This window comes from Spermophilus citellus (genome assembly GCF_964194105.1).
Source record: "Spermophilus citellus genome assembly, chromosome: 18".
NCBI lineage: Eukaryota > Metazoa > Chordata > Mammalia > Rodentia > Sciuridae > Spermophilus > Spermophilus citellus.
This window is the reverse complement of record NC_138200.1, coordinates 69,013,967-69,038,383: the sequence shown is the minus strand read 5'-3', so window position 1 is coordinate 69,038,383 and position 24,417 is coordinate 69,013,967. Positions and strand designations below refer to the sequence as shown.

General features: G+C 59.5%; 3 protein-coding genes across 10 annotated transcripts in view; 2 read left to right on the top strand and 1 right to left on the bottom strand.

The window, feature by feature from the left end:
- ZNF276 (zinc finger protein 276) overlaps positions 1-5,838 on the bottom strand; it is a 38,448-nt gene extending 32,610 nt beyond the window's left edge. For 3 of the 6 annotated variants that reach the window (XM_081273401.1, XM_081273400.1, XM_081273403.1), the window contains exons 1-6: positions 4,979-5,838; positions 3,726-4,029; positions 3,040-3,086; positions 2,505-2,951; positions 1,320-1,398; positions 179-262 (exon numbers count right to left, since the gene is read on the bottom strand). In XM_081273401.1, the coding sequence (XP_081129527.1) occupies positions 179-262; positions 1,320-1,398; positions 2,505-2,951; positions 3,040-3,086; positions 3,726-4,029; positions 4,979-5,180 (1,163 nt within the window). In that variant the 5' untranslated portion in view covers positions 5,181-5,838. Of the gene's footprint in view, positions 1-178; positions 263-1,319; positions 1,399-2,504; positions 2,952-3,039; positions 3,087-3,725; positions 4,030-4,945 lie in introns of all 6 variants that reach the window. The other 3 variants (XM_081273405.1, XM_081273402.1, XM_081273404.1) reach the window with 3 other exon arrangements.
- A 40-nt stretch (positions 5,839-5,878) lies between these two features.
- Positions 5,879-17,203, top strand: VPS9D1 (VPS9 domain containing 1). Of its 3 annotated transcripts, XM_081273398.1 has the most exons (16): positions 5,879-6,119; positions 7,260-7,335; positions 8,710-8,802; positions 8,904-9,066; positions 10,780-10,891; positions 10,979-11,041; positions 11,450-11,502; positions 11,578-11,665; positions 11,837-11,922; positions 12,446-12,555; positions 12,634-12,942; positions 13,809-13,938; positions 14,143-14,351; positions 14,620-14,716; positions 15,855-15,959; positions 16,421-17,203. In XM_081273398.1, exons 1-16 carry the CDS (start codon positions 6,021-6,023, stop codon positions 16,512-16,514), a joined length of 1,887 nt encoding a protein of 628 aa, XP_081129524.1. In that variant the 5' UTR covers positions 5,879-6,020; the 3' UTR covers positions 16,515-17,203. The 3 variants fall into 3 exon arrangements, with proteins under 3 accessions (XP_081129524.1, XP_081129523.1, XP_081129525.1); XM_081273397.1 differs by having other exon boundaries at positions 12,446-12,942; XM_081273399.1 differs by lacking the exons at positions 5,879-6,119; positions 7,260-7,335 and adding an exon at positions 7,379-7,776 and having other exon boundaries at positions 12,446-12,942.
- Positions 17,204-20,279: 3,076 nt separating this feature from the next.
- On the top strand, positions 20,280-24,131 carry SPATA2L (spermatogenesis associated 2 like). Its single transcript, XM_081273406.1, has 3 exons — positions 20,280-20,960; positions 21,357-21,660; positions 22,998-24,131. The coding sequence occupies exons 2-3, from the start codon at positions 21,358-21,360 to the stop codon at positions 23,970-23,972; spliced, it is 1,278 nt and encodes a 425-aa protein (XP_081129532.1). The 5' UTR covers positions 20,280-20,960; position 21,357; the 3' UTR covers positions 23,973-24,131.
- Positions 24,132-24,417: the final 286 nt, after the last annotated feature.

Genomic DNA, 24,417 nt, shown 5'->3' with positions numbered 1-24,417 from the left:
CATCTGCCTGTCTGGCCCTTCAAACCAGCCTACTGGTCACTCAGAAACCACATCTGCTGGGCTAGAGAGATGGGGCCAGGGGAGCAACAGAAGCATGGCTCTCTCACGTGCAGACCTGGGCTCACCCACCACTCACCACCCACCAGCCCCCATGCCAGCAGCAGGGCTGCACCCTTACTTCTTCTCTGGGTAAGGCTCAAAGGACTCGTCGGAGGACTGTGTACTCTGCTGCTTGTCATTTTCATCCTCACTCAGGAAGTCTCTAGGAGAGAGGATAGAGCCTTCAGCAAAGTCCCCTATGGGCCAGCCACAGACCCCAGGCCTATCTCCAGACACCCAGAGACCCCATGGCCCACTTCAGTTCTCCTGAAAATGTCTAAAAATCTACAGCCATCTCCAACACCGTTTCCTACAGGAAGGGCAAGCCAGGGTCACTGAGCTCAGGCAGCAGTCCCCACGAGTCATATTCTCCAGTGCCAGAACCCCAGACTGAAGAAGGCTTCTTTATGGCCCATGAGGGGTAGACTCAGAAGGTGGGCTGCATGGTGGGTGGCTTCACTACTGTACCTATGTAGCTGACAGATTTGCTCTCAGCCATTCCCAAGTTCAGAGGTTAGATCTGTGACCTTCACCTTAAAACACAAATCACTGTTTGGTCTGTTGGTCAGCAAATAGCCAGGCTAAAAAGCCCATCATGTTCCCCCAGGCTGCCACCTGCATATATGGAAGAAGGCCTGTGGCCACCCAGCAGCTGAGCCTGAGCCACATCTAGTCTCCTCACTGGAGGAGAACCAAAAACTGGCCGTCCTTCCCCATGTGGACTACATGCATCTGGGCCCCCACCAAGGCTATGGGGCAGGATGGCAGGGGGTGGGCTTCAGCCCAGAGCTGAGAGACCCTGACAGCACTTCTTCCAAGGGAGGCCCACAAGCCCAACCTGAGCAGTGCCTTCTCCAGCCTCAACCCCATCACAGAGGGCAGTGCGTGGCACCTGCTGTTCTAGTGGCACCTGGGTTAGCAGAAAGCTAAAGCTTTTAAGAAGAAAATAGCCAGGAGGCAGATTAACCAAGGACATTCCCCCCTGCCCTGGGCTAGGAACTGCCCTAGCTCCTGGGAAGCTATGCTGGGTTCAGGGGCCTCTGGAACCCAGGAGGTCCCCAGTCAGAATCAAGACACCCTGAAAGCTGCCCTGGCCTCGCCTCTTCTCCTAACCCTGGAGGCAGGGAGTGCCCACCAGGCATGGGCAACAGCCCCTCAGGTGGCTGAGTCTGGTTTTCGAAGGAGAAATGTTAGGCTATTTAAACCCACTCTTCTCTCACCCCTCAGAAAGGTCACTGAACTCGTCTTTTACCCGATCATCCGAGGCTGAAGACGGAACCTGCTTCTCACCCAATTGCCCTGGGAAGTGAAGAACAGGCTCCTGTTACCAACGCAGCAGAGGCTCTCACTCGGAGGCAGTGTGCTGCAGCTGCCTCCAAAGAGCCTGGGGTCCTCGGGCCTCAGCCCCCTGCTAGCCTAGCCCAACCCCATGTCCAGAGGTGTAGGAACCTCCCAGATGGTTGTCAGCAAGCCTGACTCCTCCTCCCAGGCTCAGGCCCTCAATCCAGGTGGCTGACCCACAGTTGGAATTTTGGGGACATTTCTAAGAATATTGGTTTTCAGGTTTTGCTTTGATGGGTCTTGCTGTGCTGCCCAGGTAGGTCTCAAACTCCCAAGCTCAGACGATTCCCCCACCTCAGCCTTCTGAGTAGCTGGGACTACGGATGCCACTACACCTGTGCACAGTTCACAAATCAAGCACTCTGAAATGCCTGTGACACTCAGCTCTGCCCCCATAGCGCTTCCAGGGAGCTGTGCTGTCCCGTCCACGTGTCCCTAGCTGAGCCACCTGGGTGGTCGTGTTTCTTTAGAGGCCCACTGAGGACCTGCACATAGGAGCCAGCTGAGTGCCCACAGGTGAGAGGTGTACAGGTACCCATAGAAAACCAGAGGTCGACAGGAAGCTAACACTGGCCCTCCCAACACAATGTGTAGGGGCAGCTGCACCACACACAAGTGGGGTCTGGGCCCCACAGAAGGACTGCTCCCCTCAGCCAGTCAGCAGCAGAGGCTGCCACACACCAGGGAGTCACAGGCAGCTGGCCCAAAGCAGCAGCTTCTCTTCCCCCACATCCCATATACAAGGGCCCCATTATCTTCCTTTCCCTTGGTGCTCTCTGCCCTGAGCACTGACTTGGAGAAAGACTGGACAACAGATGAGAAACTTCACGACAACTGCTAGAGCAAAGCCTACTTGGGAAGGGACGGAAAGCCCAAACAGGCGGGTGCCCACCTGCTCCCAGGAAGAAGCATGGAGGCTGGCTCCACATCTTTTCCCGTCACCCCCATTTCCCCGCACCACGACCAACACCCAGGATGGTGGAGAAGTTTGCTCTCAGCTGAAGACCCTGCCCCACTAGGGAATACAAAATCCTAGCCTAGCACAGGCTACAGGTGCCTCCTACCTGGGGCCTCGCAGGGGGGAAAGCTGGGCTGTGGTGGGGGGCCTGGCCCAGGCCCCACAGGGCTGCCATCTGAGGGAGGTGAGGATGTATCCATGCTGGGTGGCATCTTGGTCTCAGCCCCAACTGTGGTCCCTCTGCCCTGGGAGAGCTGAAGGGCCACCCCAGGGGGGCTGGATGCCTGGTTCTGGGTGAGCCCTGGGGCCGTCTCCTGGCCCCAGGCCCACTGGACTGCCAGTGCACTGTCCAGCAAGAGGGTTCTGCAGCGGGGGTCGGTGTCCATGGTGTAGTCGTGGCCCTGATCGCAGCACCACACAGCCTGGATGATGCCGCAGTACTCGGAGGACAGTGTCCTCTGAAGGCTGGGCAGGGCCCTGCAGCTGGCCGCATGTCCGTGCACCCACCCCACCAAGCCGTGCAGGCACCGGGGGCTCGAGGTGATCAGATCCACTGAGGAGAGTCAATAGAGATGTCAGCCCCATACAGGCCAACTCCCGGCCCAAATGAAAGCCCACCCTGATACCAGGGGCAGACTTACCCAGACGAGCTCCTTCCTCTGCCACTGTGGGGGACTGAGCACCAACCCTGCAGAGATCAGCGTGGCCATAAGCAGATGCTCCCTCTGTAGGAGCCTCGGATCTCTCAAACCTTCCCAGCTGCCTCCCGCTGAAAACCCTCTGCTGGGAAACCTGTTCCTTCCCAGGGCTGCCCCTTGCTCTTAGAACCTGGGAAAGCTGAAGTCTGGGCAGAGCTCTGCAGCTTTCCTGTGGGTCCCATGGGTGCCCGAAGTACCAGGACCTGTTTACACTGGCTTCTGCAGAGCCAGGCACTGCCTACCCACCCCACTGCAAAGGTTCCCACCTCGGTACTCCCTGACCCTAAACCCCACCCAGCACCCTGGGCACTTCCTATGACATGCTGTATCCCTGAACATCCCCTAAATGACTAAACAAAAGCCTACTATGAGGGCTGGAGTTGTGGCTCAGCAGTAGACCACTTGCCGGGCATGGGCGAGCCCCTGGGTTCCATCCTCAGCACCACATTAAAAGTAAATAAAATAAAGGTATTGGGTCCATCTACAACTAAAAAAATAAATATTAAAAAAAAAAAAGCCTACTATGAGGCAACTGAGCCTGGTTGTAGCTCAATGGTAGAGCACCTGCCTAGCATGTGGATAAAACCCTAGATTGATGCCCACTACTGAAAAAGGGCGGGGGAGCCTACTTTGCACAAGGTTTCCGATGGCCTGTCGGGGTGACGTTGACTCTCTGCAGAAAGGACCTGAGGAGGCTGTGGCACTGGTAGAACTGGGTGTGGCAGTTCTTGCAGATAAACTGAGACAAGGCTGGGTCCTGGTGCACAGCCACACCCAGCAATCGCTGGAAGTCCCTGATGAAGACACGCTCCCCTGGGGACGGTCTCTCAGAGCTCTCCCCAGGTGCCCTGTCAGAGATGCTTCGGAGACTCCGTGAGGAGAACTTCCCGTGGCAGAGGCGACAATGCCCCATGGCCAGAGCCCGGCCTGTTCCTGGACAAAGCAATGTCAACCGTCAGCAGGAAGCCTGGCAGCTGTGCAGGCACAGGAGAAGCTCTGAGGAATCTGAGCCTGGGGGGAAGTGCCCTCTGGGGCCGTGAGAGGCAGGTCTCAGGCTGGACGTGTGAGCCCTCAGGCCTCAGGCACTGGGCTCAGCGGGACATCCAGCCTTTTGGAAGATCACTGGTTCAACAATTCCAAATGCCTCCACAAAGGTGGAGCTTCATTCCTGCTCTAGAAATGAAGGAGCTGTGCCCACACCATCCATCCCTGTGTCTCCTGCCTGCCAACTGAGGGTGTCACCTCATTTCCTGCCCCCATGATTAAACCAGGGGGCACAGAAAGGCCTTCTCAGAAGGGCAAAGTTATTACACAGCCCAAGTACACTGCTGCAGTGAGCCTAAGCAGCTGCAGCCAGGGGGGGTCAACTAGTTCACAATGAAGCGGTTCTACCACACCTTCTGGATGAGTTTTCACCAACAGGAACCTGAGGCTCAGAGTGGTTGAGTTATCTAAAGGGTGCACAGAACAAAGGGTCAGCAGGTCCTGGAGCAGTGGTGCACACCTGTAATCCCAGTGGCTCGGTGGGCTGAGGCAGGCGGATCCCAAGTTCAAGGGCAGCCTCAACAACTTAGCAAGACCCCCGTCTCAAAAAGCAAAAGGAACTGGGGATGTGGCTCAGTGGTACAGCGCCCCTGGGTTCAATCCCAGCACCACAAACGAGCAGGAATGAAGGCCGGAGCTGTCGGACGTCAAGACCTGAGCACTGAACACCTAGCAGCCTAGAGCGTGGCCGGCCTGCCGAAAACCACCGCCCCGCGAGCCGACAGAAGGCCGGGCGCGTCCCGCGGGCCCCGAGGCCCTCTGCGCTTCAGATCACCGCGCCAAGGGGGCGGGAGCCGCCCGCTACCCCGGCCCGCTTCGCCCACGCGGCCCGACCCACCTGCCTCGTCCGCTCCGTCTTCGCCCGCGTCCGCGCAGGCCCGAGCCGGGGCCCAGCTGAGACGCGCCGCCGCCAAGTCCACGCCTGGTGCGCCGCTGCGCGAGGGTCGGCCCCGGGTTCGGCCGCTAAGGCCGCCGCCCGAGGCCCCGCGCGGCCGCGCCGCCCCCGGCGACAGGAAGCGGCCGAGCCGGTCCCGCTTCATGGCGGCGGCCGCCAGTACCGCCGACCGAGGTATTCGGGGCGCCTCGGGCGGACTCGGCTCAGCTCGACTGCGCTCGCTCGGCTCCGCTCGACCCCTCTCGGGCCTGCTCGGCTCCGCTCGGGCCCTCTCGGCTCGACCCCCTCGTTCTGCGCGGCTCCGCTCGGCTCGGCGGGGTTCGACCTCACTCTGCTGGCAAAGTTCCGCTCGGCCCCGCTAGAACTTACGCGCTCGGCTCCGCTCGGTTCCGCGGATTCCGCTCCGCCCCACTTGTCTGCGTGTGAATTCGGCTCGACCCCGCCGTTGGGCGTCACCGGACCCGACACCGGCGAGGCAGGGACCGCGTCCTATCAGGCCGAGGGCCACACTGCCCGCCGCGGCCGCCCGCGGGTCTGGCCTCCGGAGGACGAAAGTCGCCTAGAACTCGTGACAAGTCCGCGACAGGGAGGCGCGCTGGTCCTCCCGCCCTCACCTCGGGCGGCCGAGGGGCTGATCGGCCGCCGACGTGGAGGCGGGGGTTGTAGCTCTTCAGGGCTCTCGGCAACCACGCGAGGAGGCTGCCTCCACCAATCTCCTGGTGCAGACGGGGAGAGGGTCCGCCCCAGACCACTGACAGGACCCGCCTCCCGCGCCCCGGCGCCCGGCTCCCTCCACCGGCGGGGCGGAGGCTTACTAAGCGGGGCGGGAGGGGGGGAAGCCGGAAGTACGCCGCGCCCCTTCCGTTAGTCCGCTACTCGGGTGGCTCCCGCGCCCGCGCGTATTGCGTTCCGGCCGGCGGCCGCCCGTCCGGCCCCTCGGCCGCTGCCGCCGCCGCCGTCGCTGCCGCCTTCCCCGCCCGGCGTCATGGCCGCTGCGGCCGGGGACGGTGCGGCGAGGCCTCTACAAAACGCCATGAAACTGGCCAACGGGGCCATCGAGCTGGACGCCGGCAACCGGCCCCGGGTGAGACTGAACGGGGCGCCGCGGCGGCCGGTGGGCGAGGGTGGGCGGCGGCCGGGCGCGCTCCGGCTGGCTGCTGGCTGTGGGCGCGCGGTGGACTCGGGCAGCGCGGCGCGCGCCGGGCAGAGCTCCGTCTGGCCAGCGAGTCCGAACCCGAGCCCCGGTGGGTGCGAAGCAGCCGAGCTTACGTGAGTGACAGATCCGCGTGTGGCTCCGGGGCCAGCGGACCCAGTCCGGGACGGAGCCCGAGGGCCTCCCGCGGCTCGGGGGATGCGGAGGTGCAGTAGCCTTCAGAGGCCTCGGGAAGGAAATGCGGGGCGCGGGGTGACTTGCCCCTGGCCATGGTCGCCACCTCCAGGGCGGCGACCAGGCAGACCAGCCTGTGGAGCCACACTGGCTGCCCAAGGAGGGCATCCTGGTTCCCCAAGTTGGTTTTCTGGTGCAAGAGTCAGAAATCCTGCTGGAATCCATTTTGTCCTTGTCTCTGTAGTGCAGACTGAATCTAGGGAGGATGATTTGACGACTGGTTTAGAAGAAAACAAACACTCTGTGCTGTGGTTCCCGGCTCCGGGGCTGTCAGAGCCGTGGTCAGAGCAGTCGCACCCTAAAAACGCAGCATTCAGCCGTTCCAGCTCCTGGGCGGGGGATTTATTCTGTGGTTCTGGGAAAAAGGGTTTTCCTGAACCTAAGCCATAAAGTGAGTCTGGGATTTGCAGCCTCACTCACTCCTTAACCTCTCAGGACGCATTTTCCTTAAACGACAGAATGAATGGTTGTGTTGCACAGGAAGGAAACTTGTTGCACAGAGTGAAAAACAGCATCAGCTGCTGAAGCTGCTTCCCCAGGCCACTGAAGTAATCACTGCTTTTCTGTGCCTGAGAGGACGACAGTGAGAGACAGCTTGATGCCCAGGTGGTCCCTGCTTTCACTGCCCAGTGCAGATGTTGTAGGAATAAGCCCTCTGGCATCCGTCTCAGGCATCTTTTCCTTCCTGTCTGGACAGTGGGGATGCTGTCTGCCCCAGTGAATCACCACAGGCTAGGGGTCTCTCTCAGGGATAGCAGGTACTGCTGCTTCTGTTCTCTGAGGCTGTCACCCCCTCTAGTGGCCTGACCCCTGCCATTTCTCCCCTTGGGAACGCAGGAGGCATACACGGAATACCTGAGGAGCATCCACTACATCTCCCAGGTGCTACTGGAGGATGCTGGAGCTCATCAAGGTACAGCTCAGCCTTGCTTCTTTCATAAAGGCATGCTGTGAGAGCTTAGCTCTTGATGCTTTCCAGGCCTGAGGTCTCTGTGTCCTTCTAGCCTGATCATTAGCAGAGAGTGGGTCAAGAGCATGAACTGGAATAGTGTGGCATGGTGGCATCCAGGGGCAATGCTATGGGCAAAGGGATGGATTCTCAGGAGGACAAGACACTGGCCAAGGCAGAGAGGAGAAGACTGCACCTAGGTGGGGGTGTTCTTAAGACAAGAACATGCAAAGTCCCTGAGAAGGGAATGGATGTGGGCAGGGCTCTGTGTGCCTGTGTGAGCTGTGAAAGAGCTCACAGAGGCTTTGAGCTTTGTGAGAGAGGCCTGCACAGGAACAAAGACTGAAGGAAGTTCTGCAGAGCGGACAGCAGGAGCTGGACCACTGGAGGCAGGAGCAGTGAAAGGTTTGGCATGTACCTTGCAGTGGGATTGACCGGACTTGTTATGGGAAGATGGTGCCAAGGGCAGGAGGAGCTCACTCAGGTGGATGGTAGGGCAAAGAAGATTTGTGAGGGAGAAAGAGAGAATTCCACCATGAACACATTAAGTCTGAAAGCAAGCAGCCCAGTGGGTATAGGGCTCAGCCAGGGAAAATCAGTGGTCACCCCAGTTCCCCAGAGAGGGAGGGAGCTCAGCTGAGTGCCAGAGGGCACTCCAGGATTGAGGCATTGGGAAGAGATATCATCAAGGGAGGGTAACATCCAAGAAGCAGAGAAACCTGAGCAGCCTGCCGTCTTTGGCAAGTTGGGCCTGGGTAAGTACAGTTTCAGCAGAGCTGGGAATGAGAAGAAAATAGAGTCTTACAGGTTCTGTTCTAAGGGGAGCACAGCAGTAGGTCCAGGAGCTAGGGCTGGTGGGGTCCAGGGCAGAGGGGGTGTCTGCTTAGGAATGGTTCTGAAGAAGGAAGCTCTGGGTAGGGGACGGGGTGCGAGGTGGTGCTTGGGGCCAACCTGCAGGAAGGCAATTCTGGGAGCATGAGCAGCAGGTGGGAGATGCCCAAGGAGTCCCTCTGCACATCCTGTCTCTGTGCAGTAGCCACAGAGGCTGCATGGCCCTCACTCCAGACATGCCATAGTTGTGGATGAAGCCTCCCAGTGAGGAGTGAAAGTCCAGCAGGGCTCTCACATTCAGAGTCTGGTGAGAGGCCAAGGGTTCGTCTGATGGCTGGACTGGCCAGGCACAGGAGTGTGCATGGCCATGAGCCAAGTAGATCAGCCGGTGGCCACACTGGCTGCCAGAGGTGGGGGTCAGAGGTGAGGATGGGCTTGCCTGTTCTTAGCAAGCTTCTGATTCTGACTACTAGAGCTGACTACAGCCAGCCTCTTGTGCCTCCCCAGATGCTGATGAGACTGTGGCCCCCGACACCTCAAAGATGCTGAAGCTAGCTGGGCAGTGTCTGGAGCGGGCCCAGTCAACAGCTGCCAAGCTTGGTGGGTACCCAAAGAAGGAAGTTCTCCTGAAGTTTCCCTCAGTCTGCATCTGTTTTGTGCAGTGGGCCCCCACTGCTGATCCTGGCTTTGTATGTTTGCAGGAAAAGTACGCCTGAAGCCAGCCATGCCTGCGGCTGCTTCAGTCCCCTCACCTGCCAGTCGACACCGCCGGGTGTGTTCCGATGAAGGAGGGAAGCTTTCTCCTTTTCTGCCGCCTGAGATCTTCCAGAAGCTCCAGGTGGTAGAATCACAAAGCTCTAAGAAGTAAGATGGAGGGAGGTGCACTGAGGTTGAGGACTGAGTTTGGAGGCCAAGCACAGCGAGCCCACCATGGGGAATTAGTTGAAATGGGTCTAGAGTGGAAAGATTTTTGCATGCTAGGAGCAGATGCAAGTCCTCTTAGGAAGAAACGACCTTCATCTTTCATGAGTTCTATGGCCCACAGCCAGAGATAGCCAAGCACAGAAGGAAACAAGAAACAGCAAGAGCAGACCTGAAGAGTGTCCTCAGGTAGTGCTCTCAGGCCCCTGCATCTGAAAACGCTGCCAGGAACAAGAAACTGTACAGGCAGGCCAAGCCCAGGAAGAACCAAGTAGAAAGGAAACAGGACACACGATCCTGACGTCCCTTTAAAAACCAGCTGTGGCCCAGTGTGAGGCCCTGGGGGGTCCATCCTCAGCACCAAGTGAAATAAATAAATAGAATAAAGGTTCATCAACAACTAAAAATCAAACTAGTTGGGAACAAGAATAAATTATATTCTCTGGTGGAAATCCACACAAAATCAAGTGAATGAGTCTGCAGTGGTGCAGACAGCTAGGATAGAATCGAGAAGGTGTCACAGACTCAAGAGAAATGGAAGGCCAAACATGTGTTTTGGAGTTCTAGAAAGAGGAGAAAGGAAAGGAAGGGGGCCATTATTTGAAGATATAACAGCCCAGTGTGGTGGTGCACACCTGTAATTCCAACAGCTTAGGAGCTGAGGTAGGAAGATTGCAGGTTCAAGGCCAGCCTCAGCAACTGAGTGAGACCCTGTCTCAACAAACAAACATGAGCTGGGCTGTAGCTCAGTGGTGGAGCGCTTACCTAGCACACATGAGCACTGGGTTAGATCCTCAGCACCACACAAAAATAAATAAAATAAAGGTATCATGCTTATCTACAACTAAAAGATATATTTTAAAAATGGCTGGGGATATAGTTCAGTTGTAAAGTTGTAAAATGCCCCTGGATTCAATCTCCAGTCCAAAAAAAAAAGTAAATACAAAAGACAGAGAACTTTATAGAACTAATGAAAGATACTGATAAGATACAGGAAGCCCAGTGAACCCTCTCTGGGACAAGCAGAACCCACTCCTCCTGTCCACTGCTCCTGGCTCCCTCATGTGTGCACATCCATCTCCGGGGCAGAAGAATGCAGGGGCAGGGAGGTTCCAGTGGTGTCTCAGTCTTAACTCACAAGGGCACTTCTAGAACTGACTCCACCACAACACCAGTCACGTCCTTGTATGGTCCTGTTAGGACTTCCCGGTGGACTCTCCCTCCTTGGTCTTGCCCCTCCACGTGCTACCCTCCACCACCAAGAGCAGGGAGGTGGGGGAGTGCTGCGGTCAGATGTTACCGGCACCTTGACTCTGCTGCCTCATCCCAGAGTAGACGTGGTTCTCCTTTTAGCAGACTGCAAGCAAATCTGTTTGGCATGTACACTGTGCTTCTCAAGAGTTCCAAGTTGTTTCCGTAGGTACATAACTGGTTTTCATTGGAGTTCAAATGTCCAGCCACAATTCCTGGCAACATGAAGTCTTGTGTCTCGGTGGCAGATTAGGAAGGGAGGCATGTCTAGTTCACCCAGAACACCCCTTGCATCTCCTTCAGCCCTTGCCACCATGACTTGGTCTCAGGAGGGATGTAAGGGAGGTGCTTGAGTCACCAGGGACTCAGTCCTGGGGTCTGGACAGCAGCGTGCACCATTTCCAGGGAGCTGACACCCCTGGAGGAAGCTTCCCTGCAGAACCAGAAGCTGAAGGCTACTTACGAGGCCAGGATGGCCCGCCTGGACCCCAGCCAGGCCATGCAGAAGACATCACTGGTGAGTGTGTCAGGGAGGGCCTAGGGTTGGTTGCAAGAGTCCAAGGGGTGGGTGAGGAGTGGGCCTGAATCCTCCTTCCCCTCCTAGACTCTGTCTCTACAACGGCAGATGATGGAGAATCTGGTGATCGCCAAAGCCCGGGAGGAGACAGCATCCCATCTGCCCATCCTGGTTGTCCCCAAGGAGAGATTCAGAGTGTGGTCTTAGAGTTTAGGGCAGCAATGGGGCAGAGTGGGCCTAGGGAGAGCCCGGGAGTTCTGGAGCTGTGGAGGAGCCTGTCCTCCATGGCCGACCTGCTGCTCTGCCTCGTACCTCCTGGCTGCTGCATGAGCTGTCCATCCCCTCCAGCACCAAGTAGCTCTGTTCATAAGCTGTGACTGCCTCAGATGTCTTCCCTGGGAACAGCCTGTCCAGGTCAGTGCCTGTCCTGGCCTTGCCTGCCTGCTGGGCCCCAGGACATCTCAGGTGCTGGGGGCATGCAGGATCCGTGAGGGATAGGGAAGGGGCAGAGGTCCTCTCAAGTCAGATGTTACCGGCACCTTGACTCTGCTGCCCCAGCTCCAGCGGAAGATGGAGGAGCGCCGGTTGCGACTTCAGGAGGCTGCCAACAGGTGTGTCTCCTAACGTCTCTTAGCTAGCGGGGTTCCCTGTGCCAGCCTTGGGCCCAGCTCATCCTTCCTCCCCAGGAGGTTCTGCAGTCAGGTTGCCTTGACCCCAGAGGAGCGGGAACAGCGGGCTCTCTACGCGGCCATCCTTGAGTACGAGCAAGACCACGTGAGTCCTGCTGGCGGAGCAGGTGGGCGGCGGAGCTAGCGTCACATGGCCTACTGGTACTGGGTCTTCCCCACACCCTGGGAGGGCTCCGGCACACTCTTGGTTGGGGACAAGGGGCATCCCATCCCAGGGGACTCACTGTGCTTTCCTTCAAGGCCCCCTGTCCTACAGGACTGGCCACAGCACTGGAGGAGCAAGCTCAAGAGGAACCCAGGGGACCTGTCACTGGTGACCAGCCTTGTCTCCCACCTGCTCAGGTACTCTGGGCCAAACAGATCCCACCCACCGGTTCTCCAGGGGCTTCTCCTGTCAACAGCTGGATAACATGGAAGAGGCTGAGGAAAAAAGCCGAGTTGTGATGGCTGGGGAGGCAGCTGGTGGAGCAGCAGGCCAGGAGGCTAAGGGCTCTGGCCGAGGCACTGGTGCTGCTGACGCCCTCTCCCGCCACTGCAAGGCCCCTCTGCCATGGCCCTGTGGAGGCCTGGCCTCCCTCTGCCTTGGCCCCTCTGCACTAATGGCTTCAGTCGGCTTCCTCCAGCCTACCCACATGGGGCAGGTCACGCTCCAAAAACCATACAGGAATCGCTTCTCTTAGGTCTCTTGTGGCATGGCACCTTTGTGGATGGGTGGACACCACAGAGGGTGACAGGCTGGGGTCGGGTTTCTTACCCCCCATGGAGGCCTCTGGCTTGCACTCTGCTGAGGAGCAAGGATGGGGCAGGCAGTGGTGCGTGCCCTCCTGTGCGGCCCTGGCCCGTCAACCTGCTACTCTCCTTGCAGCCTCCCCGACCACCCAATCTCGCAGCTCCTCAAGAAGCTCCAGTGTGCGGTGTACAGCGCCCTCTATCCCGCTGTGAGCCGGGGTGCCCTCAGCACCACGTCTGCCCCAGGTGCTGATGCACTGCTGGCCCCCGGGGGCCGGCGGCTTCGGTCCTCCCAGAGCCTCTACTGCATGCTCTCCCCCCCAGAGTCCAGCGTGGCTCCAAGGCCCCAGGATGGACTCCCTGCCACGCCCACCATGCCCCCACTCAACCCTGGGCCCCTGGACAGAGGGGCAGACAGCAGCCCAGCTGGGCCTCCCTCACCCCTGACGGATGCCTCAGCCTGCCTCCCAGACAAGGACAGCTCCTTTGAGGATCTGGAGCAGTTCCTGGCTATGTCTGAGAGGTGGAGCCAGGGTCCTGGCGGGCAGCCTGAGCCACAGACCCCGGGAACAAAGAGGGAGCCCTTGCTGGAGTGCCTGAAGAGTACAGTGAAGGACATACACGATGCCATCGGTGAGCAGCAGACCCATGTGGCAGCCCTCTAGCCAAAGCCCCTTCTTGGACAACAGAGCCTCTGTCCACCCTCCATGTGGCTCAGTGGACCCTGACCCACCCAGGGTTTCCCTCTGTTCTGGGTTGTGTCCTCCCTGGGCTACATAGGGAGGTGGGGAGAAATGACCTGTCCATCCCTCCTTGTTACCCTGGTCCCTGTAACTCTCCTGTTACAGGAGACCTGTCAGAACTGTGGGCAGCAATTAATACTGGCTGTGCCCTGGGCCAACTTGGTGCGCGTTTCCCCAGCCCAGGACTGCTGGTCCAGCATGGGCACCAGCTGCAGTCTGCAGCTCACCCCCAGCCCTTCCACGGGGAGATGGCATGGGGACCCTGGGGCTCAGGTGGCAGGGGTCTTGTGAGCCCCTTCTAGGGATGAAGGCTTCCATGATTTTAAGAACCTGTGCTGCCCACGTCCTGAAGGCTCTGGTCGTGCCCCTTCTGCACACAGACTCTAAAGCCCTGTGTTTCCTACAGATGTGAGGCAGGTCCTTTAGAAAGGGGCCATCCTTCCCTCTTCTCTGCAGACCCCTGGCTACCCAGCAGCCCCAGGGAGGAGGTGCAGCAGGCCTCTGGCCTCAGATCCCCTGCCCTGCCCCAGGCCATACCCACCTAGCATGGCAGGGGTGGGCGTGGGGAGATTGAAGGCAAGTAGAAGGACCAAATGGAGCCCTCCCCACACTGAGCCTGGACCTTCCTGTGGCTCAGCCACACAGGCTGGCTCTGGGGGAGGAGGACACCATTGCTCTGGGCCTAGAGCCTGCAGAGGTTATGGCAGTCGGGGGGGGGGGGTGCTGCCTGGACATCCCCAACTCTGTTCCTGGCAGACAGGCTGCTCTCGCTGACCCTTCTGGCCTTTGAGAACCTGAACACAGCCACCTGCAAGGACCGCTGCCTGGCGTGCATCGAGGAGCCCTTCTTCTCCCCACTGTGGCCCCTGCTGCTGGCCCTCTACAGGTATGTCCCCTGCCTGCCAGCCACCCCAGACAAGCCCTGGAGCACCACCGCCTGCTCTTCAGGTGACTCGGGTCCCAAGGCTTGGGAACTGTTGGGCTGTTTGCTTGGGCTCACTGCCAGCCAAGTCTCCCCAGGACAGAGTTCAAGGGCCCCCAGCCACAGCTCGGCCCTGCCCTGGCCTGAGCTGGCCTCTCTCTGCCCTAGGAGTGTACACTGCACCCAGGAGGCTGCCCTGAGTAGGAGCATGGAGCTCTACAGGAACGTGCCACCCACGGCCCTTGGCATCCCCACCAGGCTCCTCCCCCCGCACTCTGAGACTCGGGGGGCCACCACCTACCCCTACTGTGCCGCAGTCCAGGAGCTGGGGCTGCTGGTCCTAGAGAGCTGCCCCCAGAAGAAGCTGGAGCACATTGGTACGGGGGGCTTTGAGAGGTGGGAGTCACGAGGCAGATTCCCGCCTCACGGTGGTCTGGGCCTGTGCTGGCGCCTCTGGGCTACCGACATTCTCTGGCCAAATGTGAGGGCAACACCCCTGGAGGCATGGCACCAGCTCTTCTCAGCGCTGTACATCAGGAGAGGGTGGGCAGCAGCAGGACGCCCCCATGGGGACCCTTGGTCCTCCTGTTCCTGCTGGGTCCTCCTGCTGTACCCCACCCCTGAAGCCAGGCTTCTGTGCCACAGTGCGGACCCTGCGGGCCATCTGTGTCTGTGCAGAAGAGTACTGCCGCGCCCAGGAGGCCACGCACCAGGCCAGCGCCCAGCCCCCGGCAGCTGCCATGTGAGTTCTAGGAGGGGCCAGGGCACCCCGAGAAGGACACCCAGGTAGGAGGAGCTATCCTGCCCTCAGAGACTGGGCAGGAGGGAACTCTCCCACCTGCCCTGAAGCTGTCTGAGGAGGGCCCGGCAGCCCTGCATCTCCACGCATCCAGGGCCGCTCACTTTCGCACAGTCCACAGAGGACCTGGGCTCAGAGCGGGTGGGCCTGCCCCTTCCTCACATCCCAGCCATCCGGACAAGGCTGCTGGCATTGCATCAGGCTGGGAAAGGCTTCTCAGGGACGGGTCCTTGGTTCATCTGCTGAAGCTGAAGACCACTTTCCCTAGCAGCATGTGCTGGTAGCCCCCGTCGCACACCTAGCACAAACAAGGGAGCTGCCACTCTGAAGTCCCTGGGCCCTGCACAGATCGCCCGGCCAGGGACATTGCTGGCATGTCCTGAGGCAAGCTGGTGTCTCCCAACCTGAGTAGCCCGGGGGTTTGTGGTGCCCCATCCTACTGTGACTCCCTGGACTTAGCACCCTTCTGACCTGGAGGCTGTGTCCCCCTCAGCCCTGCATAAGCTCTGCCTCCTGTTGCCCTGCACCTGGGACCTACAGCTTCAGGTCAGCAGTGCAGGGCAGAGCTCCACCCGAGGGAAGGGAGCAGAATCCTCCCGGCCACTTCAGGCTCTGATAGGGAGAAGCTGACAAAACTGGCCCGGCTCCCCATGGCCTCTTCACCCATTTCATGAGTTCCAGGGATAAAAGGGCTTGAGTCCCAGCCTCTACCCCCACCAGCCCATCTGTGGAGCCAGTGCAGGGCCACCATGTTCCTGCAGGGAAGGGGCTCAACCAACTCAAGCCCCAGCTCAGATTCTGGCCGCCTCCCTGGCTCCTTGCCTCTACTCTTCCCAAAGCTGCTGGCCCTGAGCAACACTCCCAGAGCATCATGTTTGCCTGGAGCCGAGTGGCCACAACACTGTCAGGGTGGTAGGCCGCCAGGAGGGGGACCATCCATCCATACTCAGGAGGTCTGTTCTGCTGATAGGCAGGAGGACAGAGAGCAGGCAGGCCAAGACCACTCCAGGGCCACCAGGCTAGGGGAGTGAAAGGCCCTCTGGCCCTGGAGCCCACCAGCTGCTGTGCTCTTGCCCAACAGTGGTGCTGATGACCTGCTGCCCATCCTGTCCTTCGTGGTGCTGAGGAGTGGGCTTCCCCAGCTGGTGTCAGAGTGTGCTGCCCTGGAGGAATTCACCCATGAGGGGTAGGAATACCTGGGCCAGTGCGGGGGCAGGGCCAGGCATGCACCCCCAGCTAGGTGTCTCCTTGGGAAGGACTAGAGACAGTGCAGCCATGTCCACCAGGGGATTTCACCCCGTTCCTAGACTGGTGCTAGGCAGTGACAGGCTGTGGGCAGACAGGAAGGCAGGCTGGAGGCCCCAGCAGCACCTCTGGGCCATGTTGTAGGTGCACCTGTGCCTAGAGCCCTTTGTGTCCCACAGTCCCTTGCTCAGCAGGTCCTGACAACACCTGCTCATGGAAGGGTGGTTCTGCCACCCACGGACAAACAGGTACTAGGGAAAGGCCCTCCCAAGCCTGGCCTCCCTGACAGCCCAGGTCTGGTCACCTCTGGCCCAGGTCCTGCCCTGTGAGAGCAGACGTCACTTTCCAGAGTGCTGGTGTCATGCCCCTCAAGGTGACACAAGCCTTTGCCCCTCCTTGCAGCTACCTGATTGGAGAGGAGGGCTACTGCCTGACGTCACTACAGAGCGCCTTGAGCTATGTGCAGCTCCTGCCCCGAGGGGCCCAGGGCCACTGAGGTCAGCCCATGGCCTCCATGCTGCCCTGCACACCTGGCCCTGGGGTGGGGAGCCAGCCAGGCCTGCAGGGGTCTCCTGCTCTTGCCCCTTCTTCACCCACATCTGCCCCTGAGGCGCTAGGCAGCAGCTTCTCCCAGCAGGGTCGAGGCAGCCCCGAGCCCCCCTGCTCTGTTCTCTGCTAGCCTCTGAGACCTGGTAAAGGGAAAGCTGGGGCCTGTACACCACTGGCAGGCCTCTAGCATTGCACATCTGCAGGCACAACCCAGCCTGCCAACACTAGAGTGGCCCTCACAGGGCAGCAGCTCAGAGCAGGGAGGTAGGAGCCTGGCCAGAGCAGCGGTCTCCCTTCCCCCAGAACAGTCAAAGCCTTCTGAGCCAGTTTCCTGCCACAGCCTGCCAGCCCCGTCCCAGGAACTTGGGCACAGCAGTGTGGGACTGTGATTGACTGATGGGACAGCAGCTGCCCTGCTCGCTTGTGTTGGCCCAGGTGTTCCTGCCCTGAGTTTGGAACTCTGACACTCCCTGCCCTGGCTCACTTTGGTGGTGAGTGATGAATATTCCAGAACCGCTGTCCAGCTCCCACTTCTGTATAGCCTCTCCCAGGCCAGCCTGAGCCTGAGGTCACCTGCCTGACACACACCTGTATGGCCACCAACCTGGCCTAAAATAAAGAGTCGCTGCTGTCTGACTCTGTGTGGCTGCTCAGTCTCCACCCCACTGGCCAGAAGGAGGCCTGGCTACTGGTGTCAGGGCTCAGCATGGCCATCCTCTTCTGGTCACCGCAGAGACCACTAAGCCCAGGCACCCACCCCAAACCTGTGTTCAGACTGACCGTCTGCTCCAGTGCAGGGTCCTCTGGGCTGTTCTTGGCCAGGCAGGTGTAGGGTTCCCTCCAGGAAGCACAGCTCCCAGGGACTTGGTGGGAAGCCAGGACAGAGCTCCTCACTGGGACCCTGAATCACTCCCGATGGAGACACAGGTGCCTGTGGTGGCAGGGTGGCAGCCCACCTACAAGTGCCCCACAGCAGCCACGTGTGAAGTCTGGGCCATGTGGGGATGCATGTCCCTGGTCTGCAGCACCTCCACAGGTGGATGTGCACGGAGTGCCTTGAGGTGGCCCTACATGCCACACGGGACAACACACAGATGAGTGCTCTGCCACGCTGCACTTCCCCAGATGCCTTGTGATGTCTGCTCTGGCAGGGAGGCAGGCTATCCTGTAGGGTAGCAAGGTCCTGTCCCCTCTGCAGGCCTTGACGAGGATGTTGAGAAGACGGGCTTTAAGTCCTGCTTCACAGAGCAGCGCAGGGTGGGCAGTGTGCTGAGGGAGTCCTGGTTTTGTATCTGCTGGCCCTGCCTGGGGTGGAGCACTTGCAGGCCAGTCCTGGGAGGGCTGGGGCCGCCTCCACCATTTCCTGGGTGTGTCCAGGTGCTGCTTCAGCTTAGTCCCTCAGTCTTCTGAGACTGTGGATCTGCAGCAGGTTGGACAAGGAACAATCTTCCCATTGGAAATCCTGCAAGTCAACAAGAAAAAGGCAGAAGTCCCCAATTATAAAAAACAGCAATGGCTACAAACAGCCTTTGTATAGAGGAGAGAGAAAAAAAAAAAAAAACAGTATGAGAGGAAGGAAGTTTTCAGAACCATAACAAGAAATGGAAGTTAAACCAGCCTTGGAATACACCTATAATCCCAACAGTTTAGGATACTGAGGCAGGAGGATCACAGTTTCAAAGCCAGCCTCAACAATTTGGTCCTTGTCTCAAAATAATAAATAAGATGACGTGGGGATGTGGTTCAGCAGTTAATTTAAACATGCCTGGGTTCAATCCCTGGTACAAAAAAAAAAAAAATGCAAGTTGAAACAGTAATTTCAAGCTGAGGTTGTGGCTCAGTGGTAGAGCACTTGCCTAGCATGTGTAAGGCACTGGGTTTGATTCTCAGCACTGCATATAAATAAAAGCCCATTGACAACTAAAAAAAAAATAACTTCACCAGACCTGGTGGCACACGCCTATAATCCAGCAACTCAGGAGGCTGAGGTAGGAGAATCCCAAGTTCAAAGCCAGCCTCAGCAAAAGCGAGGAACTAAGCAACTCAATGAGACCCTGTCTCAAAATACAAAATAGGGCTGCAATGTGGCTCAGTGGTTGAGTGCCCCTGAGTTCAATCCCCAGTAGCCTCCCCCCCAAAAAAAAACCCAGAAACTTTATACCATTGCAACTGGGAAGGGTAGCTGTGGGGTGGATGGTGCAGTGACCAGCTGCACTCCTCAGGGTCAAGGTAAGTATTGATGGACCCACTGATGTAGCAGTGCTCATGGGAGAGACGTGCACAAGTTAGAGGGGCATAGCATCCATCCTTGGGCAAGCAGGAAGCAAGGTAAGGATGCATCAACTGGTTATGTGCATGACCTTACATCCAGGAATGGTTAGTGGGTGCGCACTCCAGGTAGGGCTGCTTCCACACTGGGATAACCTAATGCTGAGGGGTAGGATCCATCTGAAGAGCTATCTGTTCATATGTCTTGAGTTCAATGCTGGTGGTCAGCTGGGACCTCAGGGCTGTCTGAACATGCGAGGCCTGTACATGTATCTTGTGGCTGCTGTAACAAAATACCACAAAAATTCACTCTCATGGTTCTGCAAGCCAGAAATCTGAGATCTCAGTGTCAGCAGGGCCACACTCTCTCTGAAGGGGAGACTCCTTCCTGCCTTTTCCAAGCTATTAAATCTTCAGGATCCCTGAGGTCATTCGGTTGGAGCTATCTCACTCCCATCTCCATCTCCACGTGGTCTTCTACCTCTGAGTTTAAAACGCTCTTCTTACAAGGACATCAATCATCTGGGATTAGGGGCCATCCCAGTCTGGAATAACCTCATCTTGATGATCCTAGAAAGCCCTGCCTGTCTCCCAGGAGTTGTAGTCCCAGACTGCAGGTGTACAGGGATCCATCCACTCCTGTCAGTGTCCTCATAGCACCAGCTGGGGTCTGAAAGTTAGCATCTCAAAATAAGGCAGGAGCATGGCCACGCTCCTATGTTTTGTTTTTCTTGTTTTTTCTTTGTGGTGCTGGGGATTGAACCTAGGGGAACTACATCACTGAACCACAGCCCCAGCCCTTTTTATGAGATGTAGTCTCCCTAAGTTGCCCAGGTGGCCTTGAAATTGCAATCCTCCTGCCCCAGCCCCTGGAGTTGTTGGGATTAAGGTGTGTTAGCCACTGTGCCTTGCTGGGCATGGCATCCTAATGATCTGGCCTCTGAAGCCCCAGTGCTGCTGAGTCAAAGCCGGCCTGAAACCCTGGGGGAGTGGTCACTGGGGGCCCAGCAGGTTCAAGAAGAAGGGAGCTAGGAGACAGAGGAATCAATTCAGGAACAGAGAAGGGTTCACTCGATCCTTGCGGACAGGAAGAAAATGAAAGGCTGAAGAGCTGCAGGCAAATGAAGTCCGCTCCCCTAAGGGTCAGTGTGACCCCTTGGATGCCTAAACACTAAATGAAAAATTCCCATTTAGTAGCAGCCGGCAAAAAGCCTCAGGGAGATCTGCCTACTGGTTACAACGTTTAACAAATTTCCTTAGAAACATCTAAAAATATCCCAGTGAAAATCCTAACAGAAGGCAGGTAACTTTCCCCGGGGAAGATCCCTTCTGGACACATTTGAGCCTTGGTTTGGTGACCTGGGGAGGAAAGGAGCAGGAGGTGCCCAGGAAGAGGACCTAATAGAACACCCTGCTTCCATCCGGCGGGGACCCTCCGGCGTTCACCCCCCTCCACCAGAGGAAACTAAAGGAAGGGAAGTCAAACGTCCCGAGAGGGGTGGCCCAGACTAAGGCTGGCAGAAATGCAGCGCGGCCACTTGGCAGACTCGAGGCCACGGTGGCAGAGAGAGAGAGGGGGGTGGGGGAACGCCTTCATCTCGCCTCAAAGACCCCCAGACCAGGGGTTGAGAGGTACGGAGCAACAAGCAGAGCAGGGGAAGCCACCCAACCCAGAGATTGCTGCAGGAACCCCCGTCCCCATCCCACCTGGAGCGCGCCCCTCAGGGGACTCGGCCAACGCCCCCCCCCCCCCCGTAATGCGAGGCCCCGCCCCCGCCAGGAGAGGGCCGCCCGCTTCCGCGAGATCGGGCGCTTCCGAGGATCGGCTCGGGAAGTCCCGGTCGCGGGGGTGAGCGAGCGGCGCCGCAGCCACCCCTCGGAAGGGCCACCAGAGCACAAGGCCACCGGACGCGAATCGAGCGCCAGCCGCCAGCCCTGGCGCCGCGGAAACGCAGGTGCGCGGCGGGGGCCGGGCGCCTACCAGCTCCGCCCACCACGGGTGGCGCCCTCTAAGCCCCACCCACCGTACGGCTAGGGTGAGGGCGGAGTCGACTCCCGCGGAAGCTCGGCCGTGGGAAGATACACTCGGAGAGGCGGCTGCTCGCGGACGGCTGGGGACCGACAGGTATCGGTATCGCCGTCGCCTGATGGGTCCACAGCACCCTGGTCCAGAGCATCTGGTGGGCGAGGAACTCCAGGGAAGGAGGTGACGTCCATGCCGGACGCGCACCGCGGGCAGGGCGAGGCTGTAGAGCCGGAGGCCGTCCGCAGGTGCTGTGCGGGGGAGCGCTCAGCTGGTGGGGACGAGGTCTGCAGGTGTGAGAGCTTGCTGTGGACCGCAGGGGCGTTCCGCTGGCGGGATCGGGCCTCCAGGCTCGGGAGAAGCTGCAGACAAGGGGCCCGCCCTACTGGCGAGGCCAGGGTCTCCGAGTTGGGAGAGGATGCTGGATGCGGGGGCTTTGGGGTCACACAGTCGGGAGGGAGTAATCTCCAGTTCCTGACGCCCCGACCCGCTCGCCAGGATGGGCAGCAGCTCGCTGTCCGAGGACTACCGCCTGTGCTTGGAGCGCGAGCTGCGGCGGGGCCGCGCGGGCGTGTGCGGAGACCCTTCGTTGCGCGCAGTGCTCTGGCAGATCCTGGTGGAGGACTTCGACTTGCACGGGGCGCTGCAGGACGACGCGCTGGCGCTGCTCACCGACGGCCTGTGGGGCCGCGCCGACCTGGCGCCCGCGCTCCGCAGCCTGGCACGGGCCTTCGAGCTGCTGGAGCTGGCGGCCGTACACCTGTACCTGCTGCCCTGGAGGAAGGAGTTCACCACCATCAAGGTAGGGCGCCGGACGCTGCCGGTTACCGTGGGGAGTGACCCCCCCTTTCGGGGTTTCAGGTGTCCTCAGGGCCCAAAGCGCTAGGAGCCCGTGGGCGTGTTGAGGTCCCGGGTGGGCGCAGGGCAGCATTGGGTACCTATCTGCCGGGCCCCGCGGCCCCAGTTGCCGTGGAAATCCTAGGACAGGCGCACAGGGGGACTTGGAGGCCCATGCCCCCACCCCAACTCCTCCGCCTGATCTGGTCTGTAAAGGAGGATGCTGAAGCCAGACCGGGGGGGGGGGGGGGCGGGGGTAGCACGGATGGGGGATGGCACGGACCAGGTTCCCGGCTAGGGCCGGGTCGGGCTCTCTGGGGAGCTGCTCTGAGCTGGAGGGGGCAGGGCTGCCGGATGCTCCCAGCTAATTGGGAGGAGTAGGAGGGTGATGACGTCAGTGCCCACGTGGGCGAGGTACGCCTCCACCGGTTGCCTAGCTGCCAACAGCCTCTTCGAAGGAACTCAGGAGCTGGCAGCTCCACTGGGGCACCGCTGGTCCAAGGTCGTTGAACTTTTATTCAGCCTTTCAGGCTAGGGGGTAAGGAGGGCCCACTAGCCCCATGGTGGGGAGGGGCAAAAGCAGAATGGCCAGGCCTGTCCTTGAGGGTCTCACAAGCGCAGGGAGAGGCTGGGAAGAAGCAGAGCTGGCTGGTGATTGGTTCTGCCTCTTGGCTGTGTGACTTTGGGCAAATTACCTAATCTCTCTGAGCCCATTTTGTTTTCTGAGAAAGGGACACAAGTCCACAGAAAAGGAAGTTCTACAGCTGGTGCTCAGTACCTGGGAGGTGTGTGCCTCCAGCTGCTGTAAGCAGAGGGGTGCTCCACAGAGCCCTGGAGTTTCAGAACTTACTTAGGAGAGGCACAAGGCCATGGGTCTCATGATCCTTTTGGTTCTTCTAGAAAGCCATTTCAGGGCACTCACCTACCTGCATGAGAGGACTAGGGGGTAACTCAGGCAAGTAGGGCACTTGCCTCACATAGGCGAAGCCCTGGTTCAATCCCCAGTATTGCATCCATGCAGGGGAATACTACACAGTAGGGAAAAGATGCACAACAAAGCCTCTTGCTCTGGTGAGGAAAGGTCTCCAGTACTGTCGTGGAGAAGCGGAAAAGCAGGAGAGCGCTGAAGACGCTGTGTTAAGGAGATAGACTAGAGTAGCAAACCCAGGGGTAGGAGGAGGTGGGAGAGTCCAAGAGGAGAACTGCTCTAGACAGGGCACTCGGTGTGGACCTGCCCCAGACAGGGGAGAGCAGTGCTGGGGCCTGGCTGGCCGAGGGCCTGACCAGGCCCCTCCCTTGCAGACCTTCTCGGGGGGCTACGTGCACGTGCTGAAGGGCGTGCTCTCCGAGGAGCTCCTCGTCCAGAGCTTCCAGAAGATGGGCTACGTGCGCAGGGACAGCCACCGCCTGATGGTGACCGCTCTGCCCCCTGCCTGCCAGCTGGTGCAGGTAGCCCTGGGCTGCTTCGCCCTCCGGCTGGAGTGTGAGATCCTGGGTGAGGTGCTGACCCAGCTGGGCACCAGTGTGCTGCCAGCAGAGGAGCTCCTGAGGGCCCGGCGGGCCAGTGGGGATGTGGCCTCCTGTGTGGCCTGGCTGCAGCAGCGGCTGGCCCAGGACGAGGAGCCACCACCTCTGCCTCCCCGGGGCACTCCTGCTGCTTACGGGGCCCCGCTGGACCTGTACCGGGACCTTCAGGAAGACGAGGGCTCGGAGGAGGCCAGCCTCTACGGGGAGCCCTCGCCGGGTGCAGACTCACCCCCTGTGGAACTGGCCTACAGGCCACCACTCTGGGAGCAGAGTGCCAAACTGTGGGGCCCTGGGGGTGGGGCCTGGGAGCCCCCGGCAGAGGAGCTGCCTCGAGCCAGCAGCCCACCCTATGGGGCCTTGGAGGAGGAGCTGGAGCCTGAGCCCTCTGCCTTCTCTTTCCTTTCGCTGCGCCATGAGCTGAGCCGACCTGGGGACTTGGCTGCTCCTGAAGGCCCTGGGAGCCCAGGGAGGGCCAGTCCTCGACATGTGCGGGCAGAGGGGGCCTCAGCCTTCGGGCCTGTCCCGGAGCCCCTGAGCTACCAGGCACACAGCTGTCTAGCCCCTGGTGCCCTGCCCACCCTTTGCTGTGACACGTGCCACCAGCTACATGCTGCCCACTGCACAGCCCTATCAGCCTGCCGCCCCAGCCACTCACTGCGGGCACTGCTCAGCGAGGCCCAGAGGCGCCTGTGGCTGCAGCGTGCACAGGTGGACACCCTGCTGTACGACAGCCCAGGGGCCCGCCCCTAGGCCCAACTGGCTCAGGTCAAGGGTTTTCAGGAATTTCCATGGTGCTGCTCTTGGGGAGAGGCCAAGGCCATTGAATGCCCTGGTCTCCCGATCCCTGGGGGAGTCCAGGGAGGTGGGGGCAGAGCCTCCATGGGAAGCTCCTGCCTGGGGCCAGTACCAGGTCCTCCTCCCCCAGGGGCCAGTACCAGGTCCTCCTCCCCCAGGGGCCAGGGCCAGGCTCAGGCCCAGCTGGCAGTAAGCCCTGAGCTGGACGGACACACCTGCCAATGTGTCCCTGTCCTCCATGCCCAGTATACTGAGTGAAGGGTCCCTGTCACCAGTGCCCAAACCTGTCCCTGAGAAGGACCCACCCCTTTAAAATCCCCTCACCTGCTGGCTGGCCCGTAGCTCCTAGTCCATTCCCTGCAGCCTGTGGTTCAGGACAGCAGGTTGCCCACCCTCCATG

Bases quoted from the DNA above. Each gene is read 5' to 3' on its own strand.
- SPATA2L (XM_081273406.1), top strand. From the start codon at position 21,358: ATGGGCAGCAGCTCGCTGTCCGAGGACTACCGCCTGTGCTTGGAGCGC. The intron at 21,661-22,997 runs GTAGGGCGCCGG...CCTCCCTTGCAG, and splicing joins AGGAGTTCACCACCATCAAG to ACCTTCTCGGGGGGCTACGT.
- VPS9D1 (XM_081273397.1), top strand. From the start codon at position 6,021: ATGGCCGCTGCGGCCGGGGACGGTGCGGCGAGGCCTCTACAAAACGCC. The intron at 11,042-11,449 runs GCATCCCATCTG...CTGCTGCCCCAG, and splicing joins CCAAAGCCCGGGAGGAGACA to CTCCAGCGGAAGATGGAGGA. The intron at 15,960-16,420 runs GTAGGAATACCT...CCCTCCTTGCAG, and splicing joins GAGGAATTCACCCATGAGGG to CTACCTGATTGGAGAGGAGG.